This window comes from Cyrtonyx montezumae, unplaced genomic scaffold, assembly GCF_038088225.1.
Source record: "Cyrtonyx montezumae isolate F1298 unplaced genomic scaffold, pur_monq_1.0 scaffold_8, whole genome shotgun sequence".
Taxonomy (NCBI): domain Eukaryota; kingdom Metazoa; phylum Chordata; class Aves; order Galliformes; family Odontophoridae; genus Cyrtonyx; species Cyrtonyx montezumae.
In genome coordinates, this window is record NW_027072089.1 from 8,337,248 (window position 1) to 8,358,631 (window position 21,384).

General features: G+C 36.4%; 1 protein-coding gene across 3 annotated transcripts in view; it reads left to right on the top strand.

Moving 5' to 3' along the window:
• The window catches only part of ASAP1 (ArfGAP with SH3 domain, ankyrin repeat and PH domain 1), a 148,542-nt gene that overhangs the window by 101,069 nt on the left and 26,089 nt on the right, over nucleotides 1-21,384 (top strand). For all 3 annotated transcript variants that reach the window (XM_065753174.1, XM_065753175.1, XM_065753173.1), the window contains exons 9-21: nucleotides 497-582; nucleotides 1,853-1,928; nucleotides 2,708-2,794; nucleotides 5,553-5,653; nucleotides 6,045-6,114; nucleotides 7,955-8,042; nucleotides 8,739-8,787; nucleotides 13,910-14,073; nucleotides 15,597-15,730; nucleotides 16,877-16,968; nucleotides 17,791-17,977; nucleotides 18,894-18,979; nucleotides 20,093-20,208. In XM_065753174.1, the coding sequence (XP_065609246.1) occupies nucleotides 497-582; nucleotides 1,853-1,928; nucleotides 2,708-2,794; nucleotides 5,553-5,653; nucleotides 6,045-6,114; nucleotides 7,955-8,042; nucleotides 8,739-8,787; nucleotides 13,910-14,073; nucleotides 15,597-15,730; nucleotides 16,877-16,968; nucleotides 17,791-17,977; nucleotides 18,894-18,979; nucleotides 20,093-20,208 (1,336 nt within the window). The remainder of the gene's footprint in view (nucleotides 1-496; nucleotides 583-1,852; nucleotides 1,929-2,707; nucleotides 2,795-5,552; nucleotides 5,654-6,044; nucleotides 6,115-7,954; nucleotides 8,043-8,738; nucleotides 8,788-13,909; nucleotides 14,074-15,596; nucleotides 15,731-16,876; nucleotides 16,969-17,790; nucleotides 17,978-18,893; nucleotides 18,980-20,092; nucleotides 20,209-21,384) is intronic.

Below are 21,384 nucleotides of genomic sequence, written 5' to 3' on the forward strand. Positions count from 1 at the left end.
TTAGAGATATTTCTTATTTTTCAGGAAGTGTTTTTAATGTCTTTCATCCCATGTATTTTTTGGAATTTATGAAAAATTCCTGACAAAAAACTGACAAGAGATGGTGGTACATTAGTTTTGTAGAGCTGATTTTAGTGTTAATAGTTACCCTTATTCCATTTTAGTGACAATTGCTTTGAATTTCATCCTATTTGTGTTTGTAGATTGTCAGTAATTACTGCAGTAGAGTTTAAAGGGTGTGGGCCTTCACAGAGATGTAAAAAATGAAACCTTTCCCTGAATTTCATTTTAGGTGGTCATGAATTTTTTAGGTTAGTCCATATAAACTGCTGCCTAGTTCATATTTTGCTTAACTGTGTCAGACTTTTGGTTTGTGAGTCAACAAAAGTTAAACACGGTGATATTTAATTGATTGAGCAAATGTGATGTAATAGTGTTTGAAAACAGTTCAATGCTGTAATGTATGATAAACAGCATGCTTTTTCACTTTCTGCAGTATCTTATTAAGGTTAATGAAATCAAGACAAAAAAAGGTGTGGACCTTCTGCAGAATCTTATTAAATATTATCATGCACAATGCAAGTAAGTGTGGTACTTTTAAGCTTTATTTATGGTATTTCATTTGCTCAAGTGTGTTTCTCTTAATGCTGTGAATTTGTTCTGATGACATCAGGAGCATTTATCTACTAAGAGACTTGTTAGAATCATAGAATAGTTTGAGTTGTGAGAGACCTTTCAAAATCACATGGTCCAGCTCACATCAATGAAAGGATGTTGTGGCAGGGAGAGAAGAGGGGAGCAATGAAGGGACAGGCCAAGGAAAAGCCCTGCAAGTTGCATACAAAGTTAAGTTATTGAGGCATAGATCTAGAAGACAACTGTAGAAATAGTTTATTTTCTATTAAATAGTCTCATGTAAATTTAAAAATCATTGTGAAAGCCAGTAATTTTCTGGTTTCACCTCAGAGAGTATCAAAAAGTTATCACCTTGTCATTAATTGTCAAGACAAACATGAGAATTTCACTTGAGATATTTTAAATGCAGGAAATAGACTTCAACTGGGGAAACGTGTAGGCTAACAGTGATTTAAAATAAGCCAAACCATATTCTCTCTAATTCATTACCTCTTGAAGTTACAATGGATTAGCTGCATTTCAGAATGGTGTAGTACTTAAACTGCTGGGAAGGGTTTTCAAAGCAAACAAAAAAAATCAGCCTGGTCTAGAGGGAGGTGTCCCTCATAGCAGGGGGATTGGAACTAGGTGATCTGAAAGGTCCCTTCCAACCCAAACCACTCTAAGTTTTATTCAGAGATGAGTATCAAACTCCTTCATATTTCTATCCTCAAGTACTTATTTTAGATTAGAAGTCAAACTTCTATTTGTCTACAATAGCATGTGTGCCTTGTCATGAACTTCTAAGCAGTGATTTCAGCAGTGTGGATAATTTGAATGTGCAGTATTCATAACATTTTTACAAGGCTAACAGTTCAACTTTTACAAATACTAACTGGCGAGACTTGCCTATGTTCTCGGTGTTTCATATACTAACGTATTAAATTCTTGTTTAGCTCATTGTACTTTTATACGGTGAAGCTAAATTCCTGCAAGGTAAATGAGATATTTCTGGACTTTATGAAATATATTAATGCTAGAGGAATGTGGACTCTGACCATCTGATGATAGGCTGATAGTAAAATGGTTTAAATTCAATCAGGTTTGTTTTGCTCTGAACGTGGGAAGAGCTGTGTACATTTCATTGTCTTTGGGGAGGGTGGAATAAAGCAAAGCCAACCTACTTTGTTATGAGTTACGTGTATTCCTGATGAATCACTGGTATTTTTCATTGCAGTTTTTTCCAAGATGGCTTGAAAACAGCTGATAAACTTAAACAGTACATTGAAAAGTTGGCTGCTGATTTATATAATGTAAGTTTGCTTATAAATATTTTAATGTCTGAAAGCGGAAATTTTTTGTTCATCTAGATATAGAATATGATTCTTTTTAAATTAGAAGTGTATTCTTTGAAACGTTGCATGTAGTTGAAGTGAAGAAACACATCTCGATTTTACATCTAGTACTCTGTTGTTGCAGTTTTAAGGAAAAGCATCTGTCAATCTACTTCTAACTTCATTAAAATAAAGTCTCCCCTTTTAAGCCTTGTTTAAGTTCAATTACATTACTAGCCCCAATTTTGGCTGCTGCTTGCACTTTTTTTGTAACAGACTGCTTGATAGCATTACAGTTTGAGATAATTAACTTGGTGTGGTGTTAATGGGAGACAGGTAATAATAGAGAATCAAACTTCAGTTGTCACCCAAGTGCTTTTGTATTCTGTAATCAGAGTTACAGTAATTCTATTTGCTGTTCTAGTTGGTGGCTAGATTAGATAGCATTTTCATTCCTTAAGTAATATGTCAATCTTACTGGAGTTATTGAATTAATTTCAGTGACTGACTTAGTTAAATTAGACATAATGAAGCACTGAAGTCTAACAGAACAGGGTATACAGAGTTGTATATTCTTTCTAGATTGCTTTTGAAGTAACGCCCTCTTAGAGGGTGAATACATCACAAGAATCTAGTTCATGAAAGTGAAGTGGTATAATACAGAATAGTTGAGCTGGTTGCTCGGAACACTTGTATGATACATTAGAATGCATAGAAACTTTAAATTGTATCTAAAGTATAATAATTTTTTTCTGTAGATAAAGCAGACACAAGATGAGGAAAAGAAACAACTCACTGCTCTTCGTGATTTGATAAAATCTTCTCTGCAGCTTGACCAGAAGGAGGTAAATAATTTAGACATGTTATTGTCAGAGAAAACCTGGATTATGAATTCTGAATTCAAAAAATAATTCATACTTCATGAAAATTGCAAAATTAATGTTTAGAATTTTGATCTACACTTCAACAGATGGTGCTTAGAAGAAATACCCTCTTTTGTATTTTTACGTACTTTTGAGCTTACTTTAACAGTTGTTGTGGAACACATATATGCTGAGTGTTGCCCAGTGTCCTGTCCTTGTCAATGATCGAGTGTCCAGGAAGAAATACAAAGCGGTAATGGGTGCTGGTGGATGGCAAGCTGGACTTGAGTCAGAAATGCACCCTCACAGCCCAGAAAGCCAACCAAATCCTGGGCTGCATCAAGAGTAGTGTGGTCAACAGGGTGAGGGAGGTGATCCTGATCCCCTGCTCTGTGCTGGTGAGGCATCATCTGGAGTGCTGCGTCCAGATGTGGAGTCCTCAGTACAGGAGAGACATAGACCTGCTGGAGTGTGTCCAGAGGAGGGCCACAAAAATGACCCATGGGGTGGAACACCTCTCCTATGAGAACAGGCTGAGAGAGCTGGGGGCTGTTCAGCCTGGAGAAGAGAAGGCACTGGGGAGACCTGATAATGACCCTTCAATATCTAAAGGGGGCTGTAAGCAAGCAGGGGACAGACTCTTTATCAAGGTCTGTGGTGGTTGGACAAGGGGAAATGATTTCCAATGAAAAGAGAGGAAATTTAGACTGGATGTAAGGAAAAAATGTTGTACAGTAAGGGTAGTGAAGCATTGGAACAGGTTACCTGGAGATGCCACGGACATGCTGTCCTTGGAGACGTTCAAGGGAGAAACACTAATGCTCAAAGTGATGAGCATTATTCCTTGCTCTTCCAGTGTCATAATGCAATGCTCATTTTCACTTTTGTTTGCATTCAAGATACACATAGCATTACATCTGTAATGCTCTGACAGATTTTGCTGGAGTGCCTGTCCTTGCATCAATGCGAATTCATTACTGTAGTGTATGGAATTACCTGGTTCTTGGGAATATCTTAAGTCTTTGAATATGAAGCTTTGCAGAAGCACTCGTGCTGTAGATTCACAAATGAGTATAATTAGCAATGGCTCAGCTACATGGAACGTCTCATGTTGCTACTACTGCCTGTTGGTACTGCATTGTAGTGTCAAGTTTATGTAGTTTTGCACAAGAAGAATCTGATTTTGTAAAATGACTATGGCTTCAATTACCTATGTAGTTCTTACCTATGCTAACATAATAGAACCCTCATTTCAGTGGGGGGGTTCAAAATTGGCTTAAAACAGATTTGCACCATCACAGTAAGTAGCTAACCCTGATGGCATCCTACTGCATGCAGCCTTCTTTGTGCTGCTTCCAGCCACAACTACAGTTCTGCTGAATCACAGAATTGTAGGGGTTGGATGGGACCTCTGGAGATCATCAAATCCAACCCCCTGCCAAAGCAGCTCCCTAGCTCAGGTTGCACAGTTAGGTGTCCAGGCAGGACTTGAATGTCTCACTTCTTTCTAAACTCTTATGATTTATTGCAAAAAAAAAAAACAAAACAACAAACAAACAAAAAACAACCCTAACGCATTTGTAAGGATGCAGTCTAAAATTTGGGAATACAATCTTCAACATTGATTGTAGGATTTAAACTACGGAATATTGCCATGGAAATAATTTCATTTTTATTCTGTTTGTGCTGATGGTGGTTTGTTTGTTTTAGTTCTTTGGGGTTTTTTTGTCAGATGCCTTGTGAGGGGATGGTTCCACAGTTTTGTTCAAAATAATATTAATATATCCTTAATGATATTTCTTTTGCAAATACTTAAAACTAATTTTATCCTGATCTTCAGAATGATAGTTTCATGATAATACAATATAACTGTCATTTTTAGATGCTTCAAATATAATACAGGCTTGATGATAAAGATTTGCTCCTCAAGTTATTTTAGTTGATTGTATGTAGCCAATGTCAGATCTGCAACATTGCAGAGTTGTCATGCTTTATACTTGATGAGCCACCTAAGTAAAGTTTTCCTTCTCTCTAGTAGTGGCATTAGAAAGGAAAATTGTCTTATTAGATAGGAGGACTATAAATTTTATGTTCAATGTGTATATTTTTAAGTAAAACCTTGTTTTAAATTATTTGCTTTCTCTTTCTCTGTTGCTTTTGCTTTTCATGATCGAAGTCTAGGAGAGTAAGTCAATGTTTTAATGAACTTTTGTGGGTTTTTGTTGAATTTATAATGCGTTTATCCATTTCACCTGCTTGTTCCACTGCATCAGACACTGCTCTTTCAGTTGGCTAAAACTCATGCAGGCATTGCATATATATCTTTAGTTGGATAAAAAAGAAGTGATTACTGCCATTTGTTTTTATTTGGGTAAACTTGTGTATATCTGCATGCTTTATTCTATTGCTTTCTGTTTTAAGTTTGATATCAGCATTTTGCTCTTCATTTATAAGATTATGCCATTTTAAACTTCTGTATTTTAAAAAGGTATTATGTTTAGGTAGGTATTTGCCATTCGTAGTATACTCAAAACTCCTTATGAAGTAGCAGTCTTGAACATGCAGTTAACTTTACATCAGTTGTTGTAAAAGCAAACTCTTATAGATGTAAAACATGCATTAGGAGTTCTTTTTCTCAATCTTTTTCATGTGTGAGGTTTTGGTAGAGATAATGCATAATGATCAGGAAAGCTTACTGTGCACGTTAGGAAATGTTAATGGTGGTTTTGTTTTGTTTTAGGATTCACAGAGCAGGCAAGGAGGATATAGTATGCATCAACTTCAGGGCAATAAGGAATATGGCAGTGAGAAGAAAGGTTATCTTTTAAAGAAGAGCGATGGGTATGTTCTTGAAGCGCATAATATGCACTGAGAGCTCTTATGTTCAGGCACTGATTTTTACTGCTTCATATTGTGGACCTTTAAGGCACACTGTCATAATACATGTGCTATAGTGCTTGAGACTTGCTATCAGAAAATGGATATGAAATTGTCTAATAAATAGGATTTTGATTTTTTTATGTCAGTTTTTTTCAAAACCACAGTCTTCACAAATCCCTAAAGACTGATTAAGACCTGTCATGAATCTCCAACTTCTGTTGAGATGTTTTTAGTGACTTTGTCTGCTCCTGTTCATCAGGACAATCTTATAACTTTCATGACATGAAAATTTGTTTTTCAATTATGTTACTGATTTTTTTTTGTTGTTATTGTTGTTGATATTCTTGTGTAGGTTAAGGAAAGTATGGCAAAGAAGGAAGTGCACTGTTAAAAATGGAATTCTAACCATATCACATGCAACGGTAAGTTATTTTTATACCGCTTCATTAAAAAAGTAAATTTTGTTTCCACAGTGAATCTGTTGGTGAATCTGCACATACAAAACAAGATGACACTTTCAACTGTTAAACTTCTGTGGGTTGCCAGAAGTTGGCAGTTGAATCAAGAAAATATTGCTCAACTTGTTGCTGTGATCTTAGCGCTTTGTCTGTTAACGACCACTAGCAGGAACAGTGATTGTTGCTGTTATGAATGCAGGAAGGCTGGTCAAATTACACATAGTGTAAAGGCAAAAGCACCAGCACAAACAAGGAGATGTTACAAAAGGAAGGAAAAATGAATGCTCACCCATCACTGAGGATCTAGGCTCACAGGGGAAAGGACTTCTGAAGGAGGGATCTCCAAAAAGAGGTCCTTCCTCAGTGGCAGTCAGCCCTTAAGTGAGGTCTGAGAATTGCTTTTACCTGTGGGAGCTGACCAGGTCTTTCCTTCAGGTGCTCAGTCAGTGGTTCAGGCTGTGACTCAGCAGTCCCCATACACACAGATACCTGTATTACTGTTACTGTATTTCAACACAGGATGCGAAGGCACACACATTTATTTTGATTAAAAAAAAAGAAATCAGTCACTCAACTGATAAGTGTGATTTGAAAGTAGTCATTTGAATTTTTTTTTATTCCTTTAAGTGATTTAATTTCCTTCGATAAGGAAATGACAGATATATCAATTGCTTTTAAGGAAGTGTTATTGCTTTCATTTAGAAGTAAAAATTTCTTCCAGTTACTATTGTTAAAAGAGATGGATCCATTTCATCACACTTCCTTTATCTACTACCCAAATTCCACTGATGACTACAACGATCAGTGTCTAAACATAACTTTCTCAAATAACATGAGATTAGCTAGCAATTTTTAGGTTAGTTACTTTAAATATGTTTTTCTAGCTTAAATCTTCCCAATTAAGAATTCTTTGAATCATATAATTGGTTATAGTTTTCCTCTTCTTCTTTGTAACTGTTTGTAAAAGCAGTGCCAAATGGCAAGTAATATTTGTTTGCAATTATGAAAAGTTCAGATCATGACAATCTGTTCAAGTCTAAACTTTGAAAACCAAGAATCCAATCACATATTTAGTCCTTCCAGGAACTGTTCACTCCTTGAGTGTTAGAAGTACTGTACTGATGAGCTTGTTCAGCCAAACACTTGACAACGTAGGAAATACTTTTCTAGATACTTTTGGTTTGTTGATCTTGCACTACTTAATACTTGTTTTACGGCTTCTAACATGAACAACTTCCAAAACTCTGTTCAGAAGTGTTTACAGATAAGTGACATCTCATGTTTAGTTTATAGCTGCCAGCTATGATAAATTTAATTTAGCATGTCTACAGATTTTCATGAGTTTTATATATTCAAAATATTTTAGTCATATTTAGCCTAATGTGTCTTAAAATCTGTGCTGTAATCAGGTTATTTTAGTAGCTGTATTTATGCAAAGCTTGGAAACTTTGAGTCTCCAACTTTCCTCTTCCCTTTAAAATTTTAAAACTATTAAAAAGAAAGTTACTTAATAACACATGTTGTTTGTGAAATATAATTTAAAAAGTAGCATATTCTGAAGTAAGGCCTTCAAGAAATAAAGCCTTAAAAGTAGTCAGGAGGAGTTGCCATAAAGATTTAGCTTTGTTTTAAAGCTGGCCATTCCATCAGACCAGATCTATGTCATGCTAGTCTCCAGTGTTTTGAGGTTGTACATGTTTTCATGTACAAATTTTTAAACTAATATCACACGTGCACATTCCACAGAATGGAAAAGTAATCCTAAATCAAGACCTTTTTAAAGTAAAATAAATTTTCTTTTTAGTCCAACAGGCAACCAGCTAAACTGAATTTATTAACCTGCCAGGTGAAGCCAAATGCTGAAGATAAGAAGTCTTTTGATCTAATATCACGTATGTGGCAATTTATTAGTACTGTCTTGCATTATACTCAAATAGCTGAATGGGAAGTGAGGGATTAGAAGATGCAAAGGGGGCCCAACTTATCTTGTTCTCTTATCCTCCTTGCAAAATATTCAATTGTATTGTCTAAAATTGGAAGTGACATTTTCTCAGCATTAGAGCTTCAGTGATGTATCCTCTCCATCTTTTGGTCTTGGATTTTAAACCATTTTTAAAGTGAATTGGTCAACGTAATGATATCGATCTTTGCAAGTAAAATGTTAAATAGCAAGGAGTTCCAATGTTATGTATTTACAAGTACAGTCTTTGATACCTTTGAACATGAGGGTTAGCACCCAGTTCTAACTCATTCTTTAGTTAGCAGATAAGCTTCTTAACTAAAAAAAACAGGAAAAATATATAACAGGAATAAGTACTTTTTGCAGCTTTCACTTGGTATTTGTCTTCAGAACCATTTGTGAGACAGTTTGATTCATGTGCTTATTATTGTTTAGTATTTCTAAGCCTACAACTGCATATACTTAATGTAAGTCAATCTTCACATCTTCATTTTTTTGTTTTATGTATTAATTTCACAGGCTAAGACAAAATTGTTCTTAGACTTCAGTGTTTGAGTAGACTTAGTAACAGCTTTTGATATTAAATAATTTCATGTACCAAATGAAAAGATGTATTTATTTATTACAGATAACAGAACATACCATTTTCAAGCAGAAGATGAACAAGAATACGTAGCGTAAGAATGCTTACTTTCATTCTCTAGATTATTTTGTCTGTAAGAGATGTGTATGAAATCATTTAAGCAGTGAAATTTAGTTCTCACTTTATGCAAAAGTAGCACCCACTGTTTTTTCTGTTTTTGTGAATGTGTAAATGTAAACTGTTGGTGCTTATATTTGTGTTCCTACAAGGTGCTTTGAAAACCCTGTTACATTAAAAATACAAAAACAATCAATTGGAAACCCAATTGGGTTGTGTGTCTCTCTAGTACATTTTTCCTGTGCAGATGCTTGTTGTGATACAGTAGATGAGGTAAATAGGGTACAAATGAAATATTTTTAAATTCTTACCTTCCTTATTTCTGTAGTTACTACGTCTTTTGTAGTTACTACCTTCCCTCCTGATCCTATCTTTTTTCTCTGAATTAAAAATAACAAATACATAAAGGCCTCCATATAACATAGAGAAATCTCAAAGTAGTACATCTACTGTGGGCCTAGAAATGAGCAACATTACACATTTATGTTGGAGTACTTCAGAATCCAGTAACTTGGTTCATTAATGCATGTTTGCAAACAGATAATTTCCTTTAAAGCCGTCTTCCCTCCCTGATACACGCTGTTCTGAGAACCTTGTGTCGTTCTTGTATTTTTTCCTTTTGATTACTGCTTTCAGTCATCAAATTGTGTTGTAGAGAACATGACTGTTCAGTACATGTGACCTAACAGGACTTTAAGGAAAGATGGTCGCGAGTGCAGCAAGCCTGAACCTTCTAGGCTGCCTTATTCTTCAGTACTTTTCATTGCTTGTCCATCTTCAAATGGAAGACTGAGATGTTAGTTATGTATTTATTTTGTAATTACATGGGGTATTTGTAGCATGTTCAAGTTGGTAGGTAGCACTGGTAGATAACAACTGTGACAACTTATGGCTGCAGGCACAGATGAAGTGAGAAGGCTGGAGAATGTTGTCACGCAGTTGGGTCCTTCCAGAGGCTTCCATGGCAATATGTTGGCTGAATGCAAGGTTGTCAGGAGGGCCATGAGTTATGAGTGAAGCATTGGCTTGCCCAATTGTATTTATTGCAGTATTGTTTTGCCCAGTCGTGTTTATTGCATTCTTTCAGAAACTTAATTGTTCCAGTAAGTGTCATAGTAAAGAACAAAATACTGTTACTTCTCATTGCTAATGCACTTGAACAGCATGGCAGAGATTTTTGTGTCTGTGCCATAAATGAGCTCTTACTATGTTTGTTGGTTTAAAAGGGGACGACTTTTTTTTCTGTCTCAATGCATTAGCAAGATGTGTGTGAGGGAGAATACATTAGTAAAATAATTCTTATTATTGGCAGGTTAATAAACCCTATTTAGCTGGCTGCCTTTGAACTGTTTTGAAATTCCAAGCTGGTTTTGTTTCCTGTTACAAGTATAGTTCCCATCTGCTTTGTACTGGAGTCTGGTTTATCGCTTTAGAATCAGGAGGCTGGAAAAATTGCTTGCAGCAACATCAACATATTCCAGAGTGTGTTTTAAAATTCCCATTTAGCTTAAGAGACGTTAATTGTATCCCTGTGTTGGGACACATGTTCACAGAAACACAGAACTGTAGGGGTTGGAAGGGACCTCTAGAGATCATCGAGCCCAACCCCTCTGCCAAAGCAGCTCCCTAGCCCAGGTTGCTGACAATGGAAGCTAAGGGTATTCTGCCAGTGTTTTGGCACTATAGGCCAGGAGCGAAAAGATGCTGTTATGCTGCAAAGTTTCATATTTTTCCTTCACCTTGTTGCATTTTGTACTAATTCTAGTGCTACCACTGTTGGTTTTTTTTCCCTTGTGTGCCAGTTAAATAAAATAATAAATTCCAATAAATGTGGAAGAATATTTTCAAATCCCTTTCCTTCTAGCCTCATATCTAAATGAAAAAGCAAAATGCATTTTTTATTCTCTGCTTTAAATGACATTGTGTACTTTTCCCTAGTTATTGTTTTGAACTGCTGCCTAAGAGCTACTAAATTCATAAATAAGAACAGCAGACACTTTAAAACTTTAAAATCACTTTATCACTTTATCACTTTAAAATCACTGATGCCTGCATTCTGTTTTAGGTCCGTTACTATGTCCCCTTGAACTCTTCCCTTAGTTCAGTCCATTTCTTGATTCTTACCCAACTGGGGTATGAATGGTATTATGGTCTGGGGGGAAATGAGTATATTTAATTCTGTGTTAAAAGAAACCTACAGACATACGCAGAGTTCTAAAAAATAACCAAATACTTATTTTTAGCACACATAACAATAGGTGCTTTCTACTTTGTGATAATTGTGGATATGGCCAAACATACTGTGGATGTGACTTTTTGATTCTTTTTCTAACTTCCTTTTATTGGAGGTCAAGAGTATATCTGCTTCTGTAGAAAAAGGTTAAATTTAATAAAGCCAGATTCAGGAATTACACCACAATGCAAAACCGTCCAACTTGAGTCTAATGTTGAGCAACAGTTGTCAGAGGGCTTTTGGATTTTGGTTTTGTTGTTTTTTTCTTTGAGAAGACTTGAGTTGGAAGGTGTTCACGCTGTCTGTTCCTTGTTCCCTATTAAAAAAATGTTGTCTGAAAATTGGGAAGCTGCTGTGTTAAGGTTTGTGTTGGCTTACAAATACTGAAGAAATAAGTGCGGGTGAGAGTCTCTTGTACCCACAGTTAAAGAATAGTTCAGTTTCCTTCACTGGGCTCAGAGTTTACCTGTGACACCTCATTTTTGTTTAGCCTCATGAGTTTGTTGGGAATCCAACAAAATGCCTTAAAGCACTGTGGGAAAATAGCTGAGGTCCAGAAAAAGTGCAGTAGAAGACTGGACGACACATGGCACTGCGTTAGGTTGAAGGCAGAGCAATCACGTGAGACTCGAGTAACTGAAAAAGTATTTGAAAGAACGCTGAAGTATTAACAGAAGCTTTTTGACTGCTAGCTTGATGCTAGTAGTATTGAAAAAGAAAGCAAATTACTTTTTTTTTTCCATCAGCAATGGGGAAGGGTGATAAAAAGGAACATGAGGTACAGAGAAGAGGATGAGCAGCAGCGAGGGGGCTTTTCTTTTATTGACACCTGGTGTAGGGAGCCTGCTTTGGCAGGGGGGTTGGACTCGATGGTCTCTTGAGGTCCCTTCCAACCCCTATGATTCTATGACACTGAGTGAATATGACATATTTACTGATCAGATTTCTTTTTTTTTTTTTTTTTGAACGGACAGCATGCCAGGAAGTCACCAACTGGGAACTCCTTGTATAATTAGCATTAGCTATTGGAATAGGTCCATCCTTGTGTTTGTGTTAACTGGACCTGCTAATGGTGTCCGGGATGAGCTGTGGTGCCTCTTGCTTTGACTGACCCACAGATAACACTGCAGGTGTAGTCTTCAGCAGTAGGTTCCTTCTGGCTGGTGAAATGTGACTAAAATAATTAGTAGCTTTTATAATTTTAGAAGCTTTTAATATGAAAATGTGTGTCAAACTAACAGCTGGCTCAGTCGTGTCTTGTTTATTTTAATTACATCTCGTATATTTTGAATTGATACTGCACAAGTGAGTTTTATTCAAATTCTTCCTTTTTAATAAATTAATGAAAGTGTAACCTTGAAAAGAAATGCCAACAAAAATTGGGATAAATGCTGCTTCTCGGAATAATAATTTAATGATTATTTTACGCCGTGTGTTTAAGTCAACAGTAGTATGTCATCAGAAGCAAGGCATTGCCTCTCCGTATATTTGACTAACAAGAGGTTTTGTAAACACGTGGCAGAAGAGTGCCATCTAGTGGGTTCTACATTGCATCCTTTAACAGGAAAGAGGAATTTATGTTAATATGTTGTTTTCAGCATACTGACTGTTAGGCACTTTTATTTCCCAGTATTTCAATTTCTTTAAAGATTGATTTTTCACCAATTTTAAGGTATTTTCTTTTAGGTACAGTGATTTCAACTCTTAAATGTTTTGAGAAGCGTATGAAAATACATATAGAATATACACTCCCCATCTACTAGTTCAGGTTCTGAATCAGCATTGCAAGATTACATTGACAAGTTTGCCTCTGAAACCCTTTAAAATGTATCTGTTGTTATTTTAAGAGGAGATGATAAACGTCAGTCTGAACTTCTATCTGTGTTTAGATGACCATTGCCTTTTTAGCACATTTCAGGAAGCTGAATAATACTGTAATACTGTAAACAGGAAATGAACTGAGAACACTGCTAAACTATTTCTATGCAAAGTGATTATTTGCAGTAGTGCTAGATACATCTGAAATCGTTATAATTGAGAGGAGGTTTTTTATTTGCTCTTCTCCTAAATTAGCTAACATTACATCTGCAAAGTGCTCCTCTTTTGTATAATCATTTTCTCCTCTTCTGCCTTTAAGGCAACAGCCAGAGGGTTTTATTTTTTGTTAATTAAAACACAACTGTGTACTCCAAAACTGACAGAGTGTCTGGGTGGGGGGGAACTAATGTCTGAAATGCCAGTAAAGATTCTTGATTTCTTACAGCTGAAAAGAGCTCTTAGAATTTCATTAGCTTCTGGTATTGCTATTCTCCTATCATCTTCTTTTGGAACTCCTTACCCCATTTGTTGCCCTGTCTGTTTTCATTAATTCAGACCCTGTGCTCAGCTCTGGTTAGAGCACTGAGACTTGCATTTTGAGGCTCATGCTTTCTGAAATGTGCTTGCTCTCTCCTATACAAGGGAGAGGTGCATGTGTGAGAAAGTACTGGTTATAATTTCCTCTGCCAACAGGTAGATTTTAGGAAGATCTTAAGACACCTAAGGCAGCCATATTTACAGGAGCTTAATTGCACACTTTCTCTTCCACAGCTTCTGCTTATTTGAGGACCCTGAGAACTGTATTGCTTTAACTTGAAATTTGTTTTCTAAAGGGACAATAGAATTAAGTTATGCCTTTTTTTTCCATTCTTACTTCTTCTGAATTCTTTTCCTTTGTCTCTTGATTTTTCCCTACTTTGTTCTCCTTCACAATGATTCTTCCCTGTACTCCCACTAATATTTTGTTCCTGGCATCTTTTCTACTGTTTTATCTATAAACTTGTATTTGCAAATGCAGATCTTCATTAAGGTCTTTCTCTTGTGCTAGATGGATATCAGTATTGACTAACAGCAAAGAAGAAGCATTAAATATGGCATTCCGTGGAGAGCAGAGCACAGGGGAAAACAGTTTAGAGGATCTGACAAAAGCCATAATTGATGACATACAGAGATTACCCGGAAATGAAGTCTGTTGTGATTGTGGCTCACCAGGTATCTCAATTTTTTCATGTCATCAACTTCTTGTTGTGAGCACAGTGATTTCTTTAGAGGTGTTTGTAGAGTGCAAACTAATTTTTAAGCAATATGTTGATCAGTCTTCAAGCTGCTTTTAAAAGAACAAATATTGACTTTTATACATTAGTTCTGTTTAAGTCACTAAAATATTTTTGTGTGTCTGTGCTTACTTCCAGCAGTTCAAGCCCCTCTGGAGTTTGAACTGTTCTTGTTGCACTGTCTCTAGATGCTTGTTGCACTTGAATGGAAGTTGCTTGGCATCACTGATCCTGTGCATGCTACTAAGTAGAAGTGAGTAATGCTTAGACAATGACTGTGGAAAAATTGACCTGGCCCGGATCACACTCTGAGGTTTTGTCTTGGTATGAGACTACTGAAATTTCAGTATCAAAAGTCATCATAGAATAAGTAGTCTTGTGCTAAGAAGTGAGACCCGGAGTTAGGATCCTATCAGATTATCTTCAGAAGTATGGATACAGGTCAGTCATGGCTTGAGAAGAGTCAGCTTGTCAGACCTACTGAACTGACAGGGTAGTTGGTAGCTGTTGCAGCTTTCAGATCTAAAGAGATAACTCAAGAAGATGATATTCACTGGGAACTGAGTAGATAGAGTGTATCTTGGAGATGCTTACTGATGCAGAATCAATGCAAGTAAGAAATTCCTAGATGAAAGTACAAATTAGAATATTCCTAAATTGCTGTCAAGTCCTGGAATTGGTTTGTTCTATTATCTTGTGTAAACTTATTTATGTAAAGCTGCAGAAACTAATGCAAAGTTTTCATTCATCTCCTAATTAATACTGAAGTAATAAGCTTATATACCTTAGCTTGCAGCTTTTAAGTCTTGACTTAATACTTCATCAGCTGCTATTTGGGATAAGGGAGATATTTATTTGAAGATAAGTATACAAAATATGTATACATTCACTTACTTTCTTCTAAAGACTGATCATGGTCCTTATATAGCATTTGCAATGTAAAAATGCAGATCTCCATGACAGTGCATTTTTTAAAAATCAAACTGACCTTTTAGTTTCTTATATTTTCCACAACATATTTACTGCTTTGCATATTGGAATGTGTTACAGTCAATTTTTAATGAAAAAAAGCTATTTAAGAAGGAAATGTTAAAACTTTGGAAGTTGTCAGCAGTGGTATGTAGGAAGTCTGATTTTTTTAAAAAACAGGAAATAAAAGCTTTTCTTCTTTCTGCAAAAAAGAAACCTTAAGTGCATTTAATGGGGTCGTTCAGTATGGATTTAGTAATCTCAATTCAGTGCCATTGTGGCTGTTACTAAATCTGAAAAATGGAATTCAGTTGGTAGCAATGCGTGTGTTTGCACTGCAGTTTGGAGAAAAGTGTGAGATAGACTTGGTTTATTTCCATTTGTTAAAATATTAAATAAGGAATGACTCCAGTTTACATTGGCTTTCTTATCTCCGTAGAAAACTTTCTCTAATTTTTAATTATTTACATATTTTATTTTTCAATTTTACAGATCCAACATGGTTATCAACTAATTTGGGCATTCTAACCTGCATAGAGTGTTCTGGAATACACAGAGAAATGGGTGTCCATATTTCTCGAATCCAGTCTTTGGAATTAGACAAATTAGGAACGTCTGAACTCTTGGTAAGTTTCTTATGTTATGCATATATTAAACATTATTTTTAATTACGTGTGGGGTATTAGGAAAATTTCTTCTCCAAGAGTGTTGAGGCATTGGCACGGGCTGCCCAGTGAGGTGGTGGAGTCACTGTCCCTGGAACTACTCAGGGAGCATGGAGATGTGGTGCTGAGGAACATGGTTTGCTGAACAATTGGACTTGATGATCTTTCTTGTCTTTTCCAACTGTTGACCTGTAGTAGAATCCTTTAAATTCGTCACCTGGATGTTAATCATTTTCAATATGAGTTTTGCAGAATATTTTATTCATATATTTGTAAGTATTTTATGTGAGAGTTTCCACTATTATATATTGCTGACCCATCTCTCTGTCATTTTTATTCATTTCTCAAGACTTTACAGAATGAACATAAATAGCTGCTCTGAGTACATTAGAGTATTACCTCTTGCTGGCTGATCTTGACTCTAAATCAAGACAGCTTAAAATATCTGGTGATAATCCAACTTAACAGCTGAGAATGACTAATGCTAATTTTGACAGAAAAGTGGTGGATGAATCTTTAATTTTGTAGAAGGGAATCCTTTAAAGTATGGAAAGGAATTCTATGGAAAACTATTAGAAGGAAGTTATGGTGGGTTTATATCACAACCTGTGCTTGACCTGTGAGAAGACTCAGTGCAGAAACTTTGTAAAATATTTATTAATAATACAGAAACTTGTTGAAATATGGAGTTGCTCACAAACGTGCTATTTTTTTCCCAGTGAAAAGCACTAAGTATAAGTTTCCAGTAGTTCTGAGCTCGTTTCCAGAAGTAACTTTCTGATCAGAGTACTAGCACTGCTGCAGTGTTCGTGTCACTAGTTCATAAATCTGTTTTTGTATCAGAGGTAATCAAACTTTTGAAATGTAAATAATAAGCAGTGGTTGTGAAGCCTGTTTTACAATGAATTCTATAGGCTGATAGGATTCACACTTGAAATAATTTTGATTACTTTCCATTTCACTGTAATTACTGTACTTCTGTTTTGTAATCTGATGTGTGTTAACTTTTGTTAGCAGAGTGGAAAATGTGTGTTAATAGTCAAGGCTTTAGCTTACTTTTGGTTGTGGGGGGAAAGAAGCTCCATTATCTTTTTTTTCTTATTGCAGCTGGCCAAGAATGTAGGAAACAATAGTTTTAATGATATTATGGAAGGGAATTTACCTAGTCCTTCACCTAAGCCAAGTCCATCGAGCGATATGTAAGTTTTGAATCTTCCTAAGGTTTTCAATATTGAGTTTAATGTGAAATATACTTGTGGATGGGAAATGCTTTAAGCAATAAAAAAGCCAGAGGTGGACTCAGATGGCAGAACACTTTTTATTCATACTCCAACCATGGAGTTTCCTCAAAGTTTAGTTTTTCTGCCCTCTAGTCACATTTTAGCTACTTGATCTTCACAGTGTACAAAGCTGTAAGTTTGGGTTTCTGTAGAGAAATGCTACTGAATCTTGCATGCTTTTGTTTTTTTCTAGTACACCATCAAGTGATAAAACTGTTGAAGTAAATGGGCATTAAATTCATTGCCATCTTGATACCATGACATTTTTCTCTTCCTTTCTCAGATGCAGGAGTTGTTTGGAAAGCCTTCTAGCAAAATCACATTTGTTATGCTTTCTGAACTGTTACGTGTTTTATGTATTCCTGTTGCTGCTTTGGTACTGTTTCTTTTTAATCCTGTTTTATACTGCCTTTCATGCTTATCTTTTCAACACATAGGTACATTTTCACAGGAGACCATGTTTCAGGCTGAGCTTTCTTTCATCTTTGTTTCCGGAGTCAATAAAGTTAATGAACTTATGTTTGTAACAACAAAGCATGATACAATTGAAGGAATATCTTATTTGAGACTTGTTTGCAAAAAAGCAGAACAAAAAAGAAAGTATGCATTATAGTAATAAGCCTTTATCTGATAGTTTTCCTCCTTCTGAGTTCAAGTTAGATAACGTTATATTAAATTAAAACTATTGACCTATTTTTTCCTACAAACATCTAAACCAAGGTCTATTTTCATACCCCACAGGACTGCACGTAAAGAATTTATAACTGCTAAGTATGTAGATCATAAGTTTTCTAGGAAGACTTGTGCATCTTCAGCAGCTAAACTGAGTGAATTACTTGAGGCTGTCAAATCCAGGGATTTACTTGCACTAATTCAAGTCTATGCAGAGGGGGTAGAGCTAATGGAGCCACTGTTAGAGCCTGGACAGGTAAGCCTATCAGGTAAACAAGACTGAGTATTTTAAGTAAAATATATCTGTAAAATGTCAAATACCAGGGGCTGTTACCTTTAATACTAAAAGAAGAGAAATAACAGGTGTTTTTTTTTCTTGCTTTCCCTAATTTGACATTCTTCAGGAGGGAAAACAGAAGACCACATTTGCTGCCAGCAGTTAGTCTCAAAGTGCAGTTTTTCATCCAGGACAAGAATTGTGGTTTTGATTTGGTTTTAATAATGCGCTCAATGCTTCCAGTCCCTCCTTAAAATCTGTAGCAGGTTTCCTGAAATTTAGTCTTGTTTCACCTGAAGCATCTATGTAGGAATGTAACCTACTTTTATAGGGAACCAGTGCTGTGTACCCGCTCGGACAGCAGTGGTTTTTTTCCTGTCACTTTTAAATCCAACCCAGAGAGATCTAAGAGAGTTTTCAGTTAGCTCAGTGAAAACTGCCATCTTGGCAGAGGCTTGTCTGTGTGGAGTGGAGGGAGCTCAGTCTCAGCACTTGAGATAACACGGAGTGCTGGTTCACAGATCCTCTGACTGGGGCAAACTTACTATATTTGTGTCAGCAGTAACAAGAACCAAAGAGTTAGCCCTTAGTGTTTCACAGCTTCTGTAGTCAGTAATATGTATAAATATCCATTGAAACGTGGTCTGCATTTAGAACATTTATAGCAGCAGCTTCCCATGTTCTCTACTTAATAAAAACTTAACAGTCTCATTTAATTTTTTAAAATGCACTTAGTGATTTGTAGGAGTTGATGAAATTTGGTTTTAGAGTAAATTTCTCATGCAACTTGTAATCTGAATTGTTCTCACTTACATGTATCAAGGCAAATGTTATACATAGAAAATAAAGAATGATTCTGTTGGAGATGATCTAACTTTTATTTACGTGTGTTTAGGAGCCAGGTGAAACAGCACTTCACTTAGCAGTCCGGACTGCTGACCAAACTTCTCTCCATCTGGTTGACTTCCTTGTACAAAACTGGTACGGATTGCACGTTTTCCTTCAGTTGAGGATGCGAAATGAAGATGTTCAAGCCATTATTTCAATGTGTTGGATGGTGTTTGTTCATCACTTGTGTACTCATTCTCCTTAAATACGTTTCAGAGAAGCATAATTTAATACCTTGAATTGCCCTTTGTGTCTGCCCTCATTAGAGGGTGGGAAAATAAGAGTAGATTAACAGCACTGTGTAGTTTCATTTTTAATTGATGTAGAGCATAAAATATTGACGTAGAACATAAAAAAATATGAAACAGTGCAAATGCAAAATGAATTACTCAGATAAAGGAGAAACTGCAAGAGTTGGAGGACTTCTCATCAGAAAATGATAAATAGGAGATATCAACTTTGAAATAGATGTTCTAGTAGTTTAGAAAGCATGCTGAAGTTGTTTAGAGCATGGTCTTTTTAACTGGTAATTTTTAGCATCTAGTTTATTGTCTGAGCTACTTTTTGTTGTCAAGAAATGTTCACAGGAGTAAAATAATACCTATTTCTTGATGTGTTTTTTCTTAAATGAATGATCTAGTGGCACACTATTACTTGTTATTTATGTCCCAGTATAGGTGACAATTAAATGAAGTACATTCCAGTCCACTCCTGTAGCATGCTATGAAGTGAAAGAAGCACCAATCACTTGCTTTCTCAGAGTGATGGGATCACATTTGCAGAGGGATGAGAGAGGAGGAGTTGGGGGTGTTTGATTTGAGGAATTATTTCCCCCAAGCATATGAAATCCATCATACGTACTAGTTGATGTTCAGTGGAATGAATGCTTTCTTTCTTTCCCCTCTCTGTTTATAGAGGGCTGCATTTAGGCAGCGTCAGGGAGGAAGTTTTGTCTTTTGGTAACAGCAGAAACCTGGAATAGGTGTTTGTGTCATCATCTCTGGTACTGTGAAGATGAGCTGCATAACCTTCATATCACTTAGACCTCATTCTGTCACTGCTCCCTCAACTTAAATGGATTGCTGACCAAAATCAGTGTTATTTAAAAAAAAAAAAAAAAAAAACTATTTATAAGGCATTTGATTCTGTAATTGAGCAGAGTGTTAATATTTTCTTGAATTATTTTTCTTTTTCTTTCGTATATAGTGGAAACCTGGATAAGCAAACAGCATTGGGTAATACAGTTCTACACTACTGCAGTATATATAACAAGCCTGAGTGTTTGAAATTGCTTTTGAGGGGGAAGCCAACTATTGATGTAGGTAAGTTCATTAATTAACAGTAGGAAATTAAAAATACCTAACATTTCATTGTTTAACCACTTTTAATTATCACTAAAGTGAGCTTTTCTTCAGGAAAAATAAAAATTGTGTGTTAGAAAGATGAAGTTTCCTCATCAACAGGCCTGAAGGAAGCAATAAGAAATGAAACATAACAAAACATAAAAAATTAACGTAGAAAAGGCAATTGATAATTCCTAGTTTTAGTCCAGTGAGATGTCTTGCATGTTGTGAATACTGTGGTTTTTAGATGTGTTTGTATCGTAAAATTCATCCATTGCATGCTTCAGATGACTTCTCACATCACAGAATCACAGAATTGTAGGATTTGGAAGGGATTTCTAGAGATCGAGTCCAACCCCCCTGCCAAAGCAGCTCCCTAGCCCAGGTTGCACAGGCAGGCGTCCAGGCGGGTCTTGAACATCTTCATAGAAGGAGACCCCACCACCTCTCTGTGCAGCTGTGCCAGTGCTCTGTCACCTTCACTGTGAAGAAGTTCCCACACGCATTTGTGCAGAACTTCCTGTGCATCAGTTTGTGGCCATTTCCCCTTTTCCGTTGTCACACACTACAGAGAAGAGTCCAGCCCTGTCCCTTTGCCTTCCGCACTTTAGATATTTACATACGTGGATCAGATCCCCTCTGGGTCGTCTTTTTTTCATGGCTGAACAGACCTAGGTCTTTCAGACTCTCCTCATAAGAGAGGTGCTCCACACCCTTTGTCTTTGTAGCCCTCCACTGGACTCTTTCCAGGAGTTCTCTGTCTTCTTTGTACTGGGGAGCCCAGAACTGGACACAGTAGGTACAGAGTACACACAATACAGCAGGGCACAGTAGAGAGGGAGGATCACCTTCTTTGACCTGCTGGCCACGCTCTTTTTAATGCACTCCAGGATGCCATTGGCCTTCTTGGCCACCAGGGCACACTGCTGGCTCATGGCCAACCTATCACCCACCAAATAAATAAATACTCCAAATGCGTTTCTGCACACAACAGTTAATTTTGATTTTATTGTTAATGTTAGCTTGCATTGTGGTTTCACCCAGCACTCCCAAGACAGCACTGTAGGTGATGAGGGAAGAGATTTGCTTCGAGATGCCTTTCCTCCTCCTCTAATTACCATCTTCATGTGTAAGATGGATGTAAGACTTTCTGTA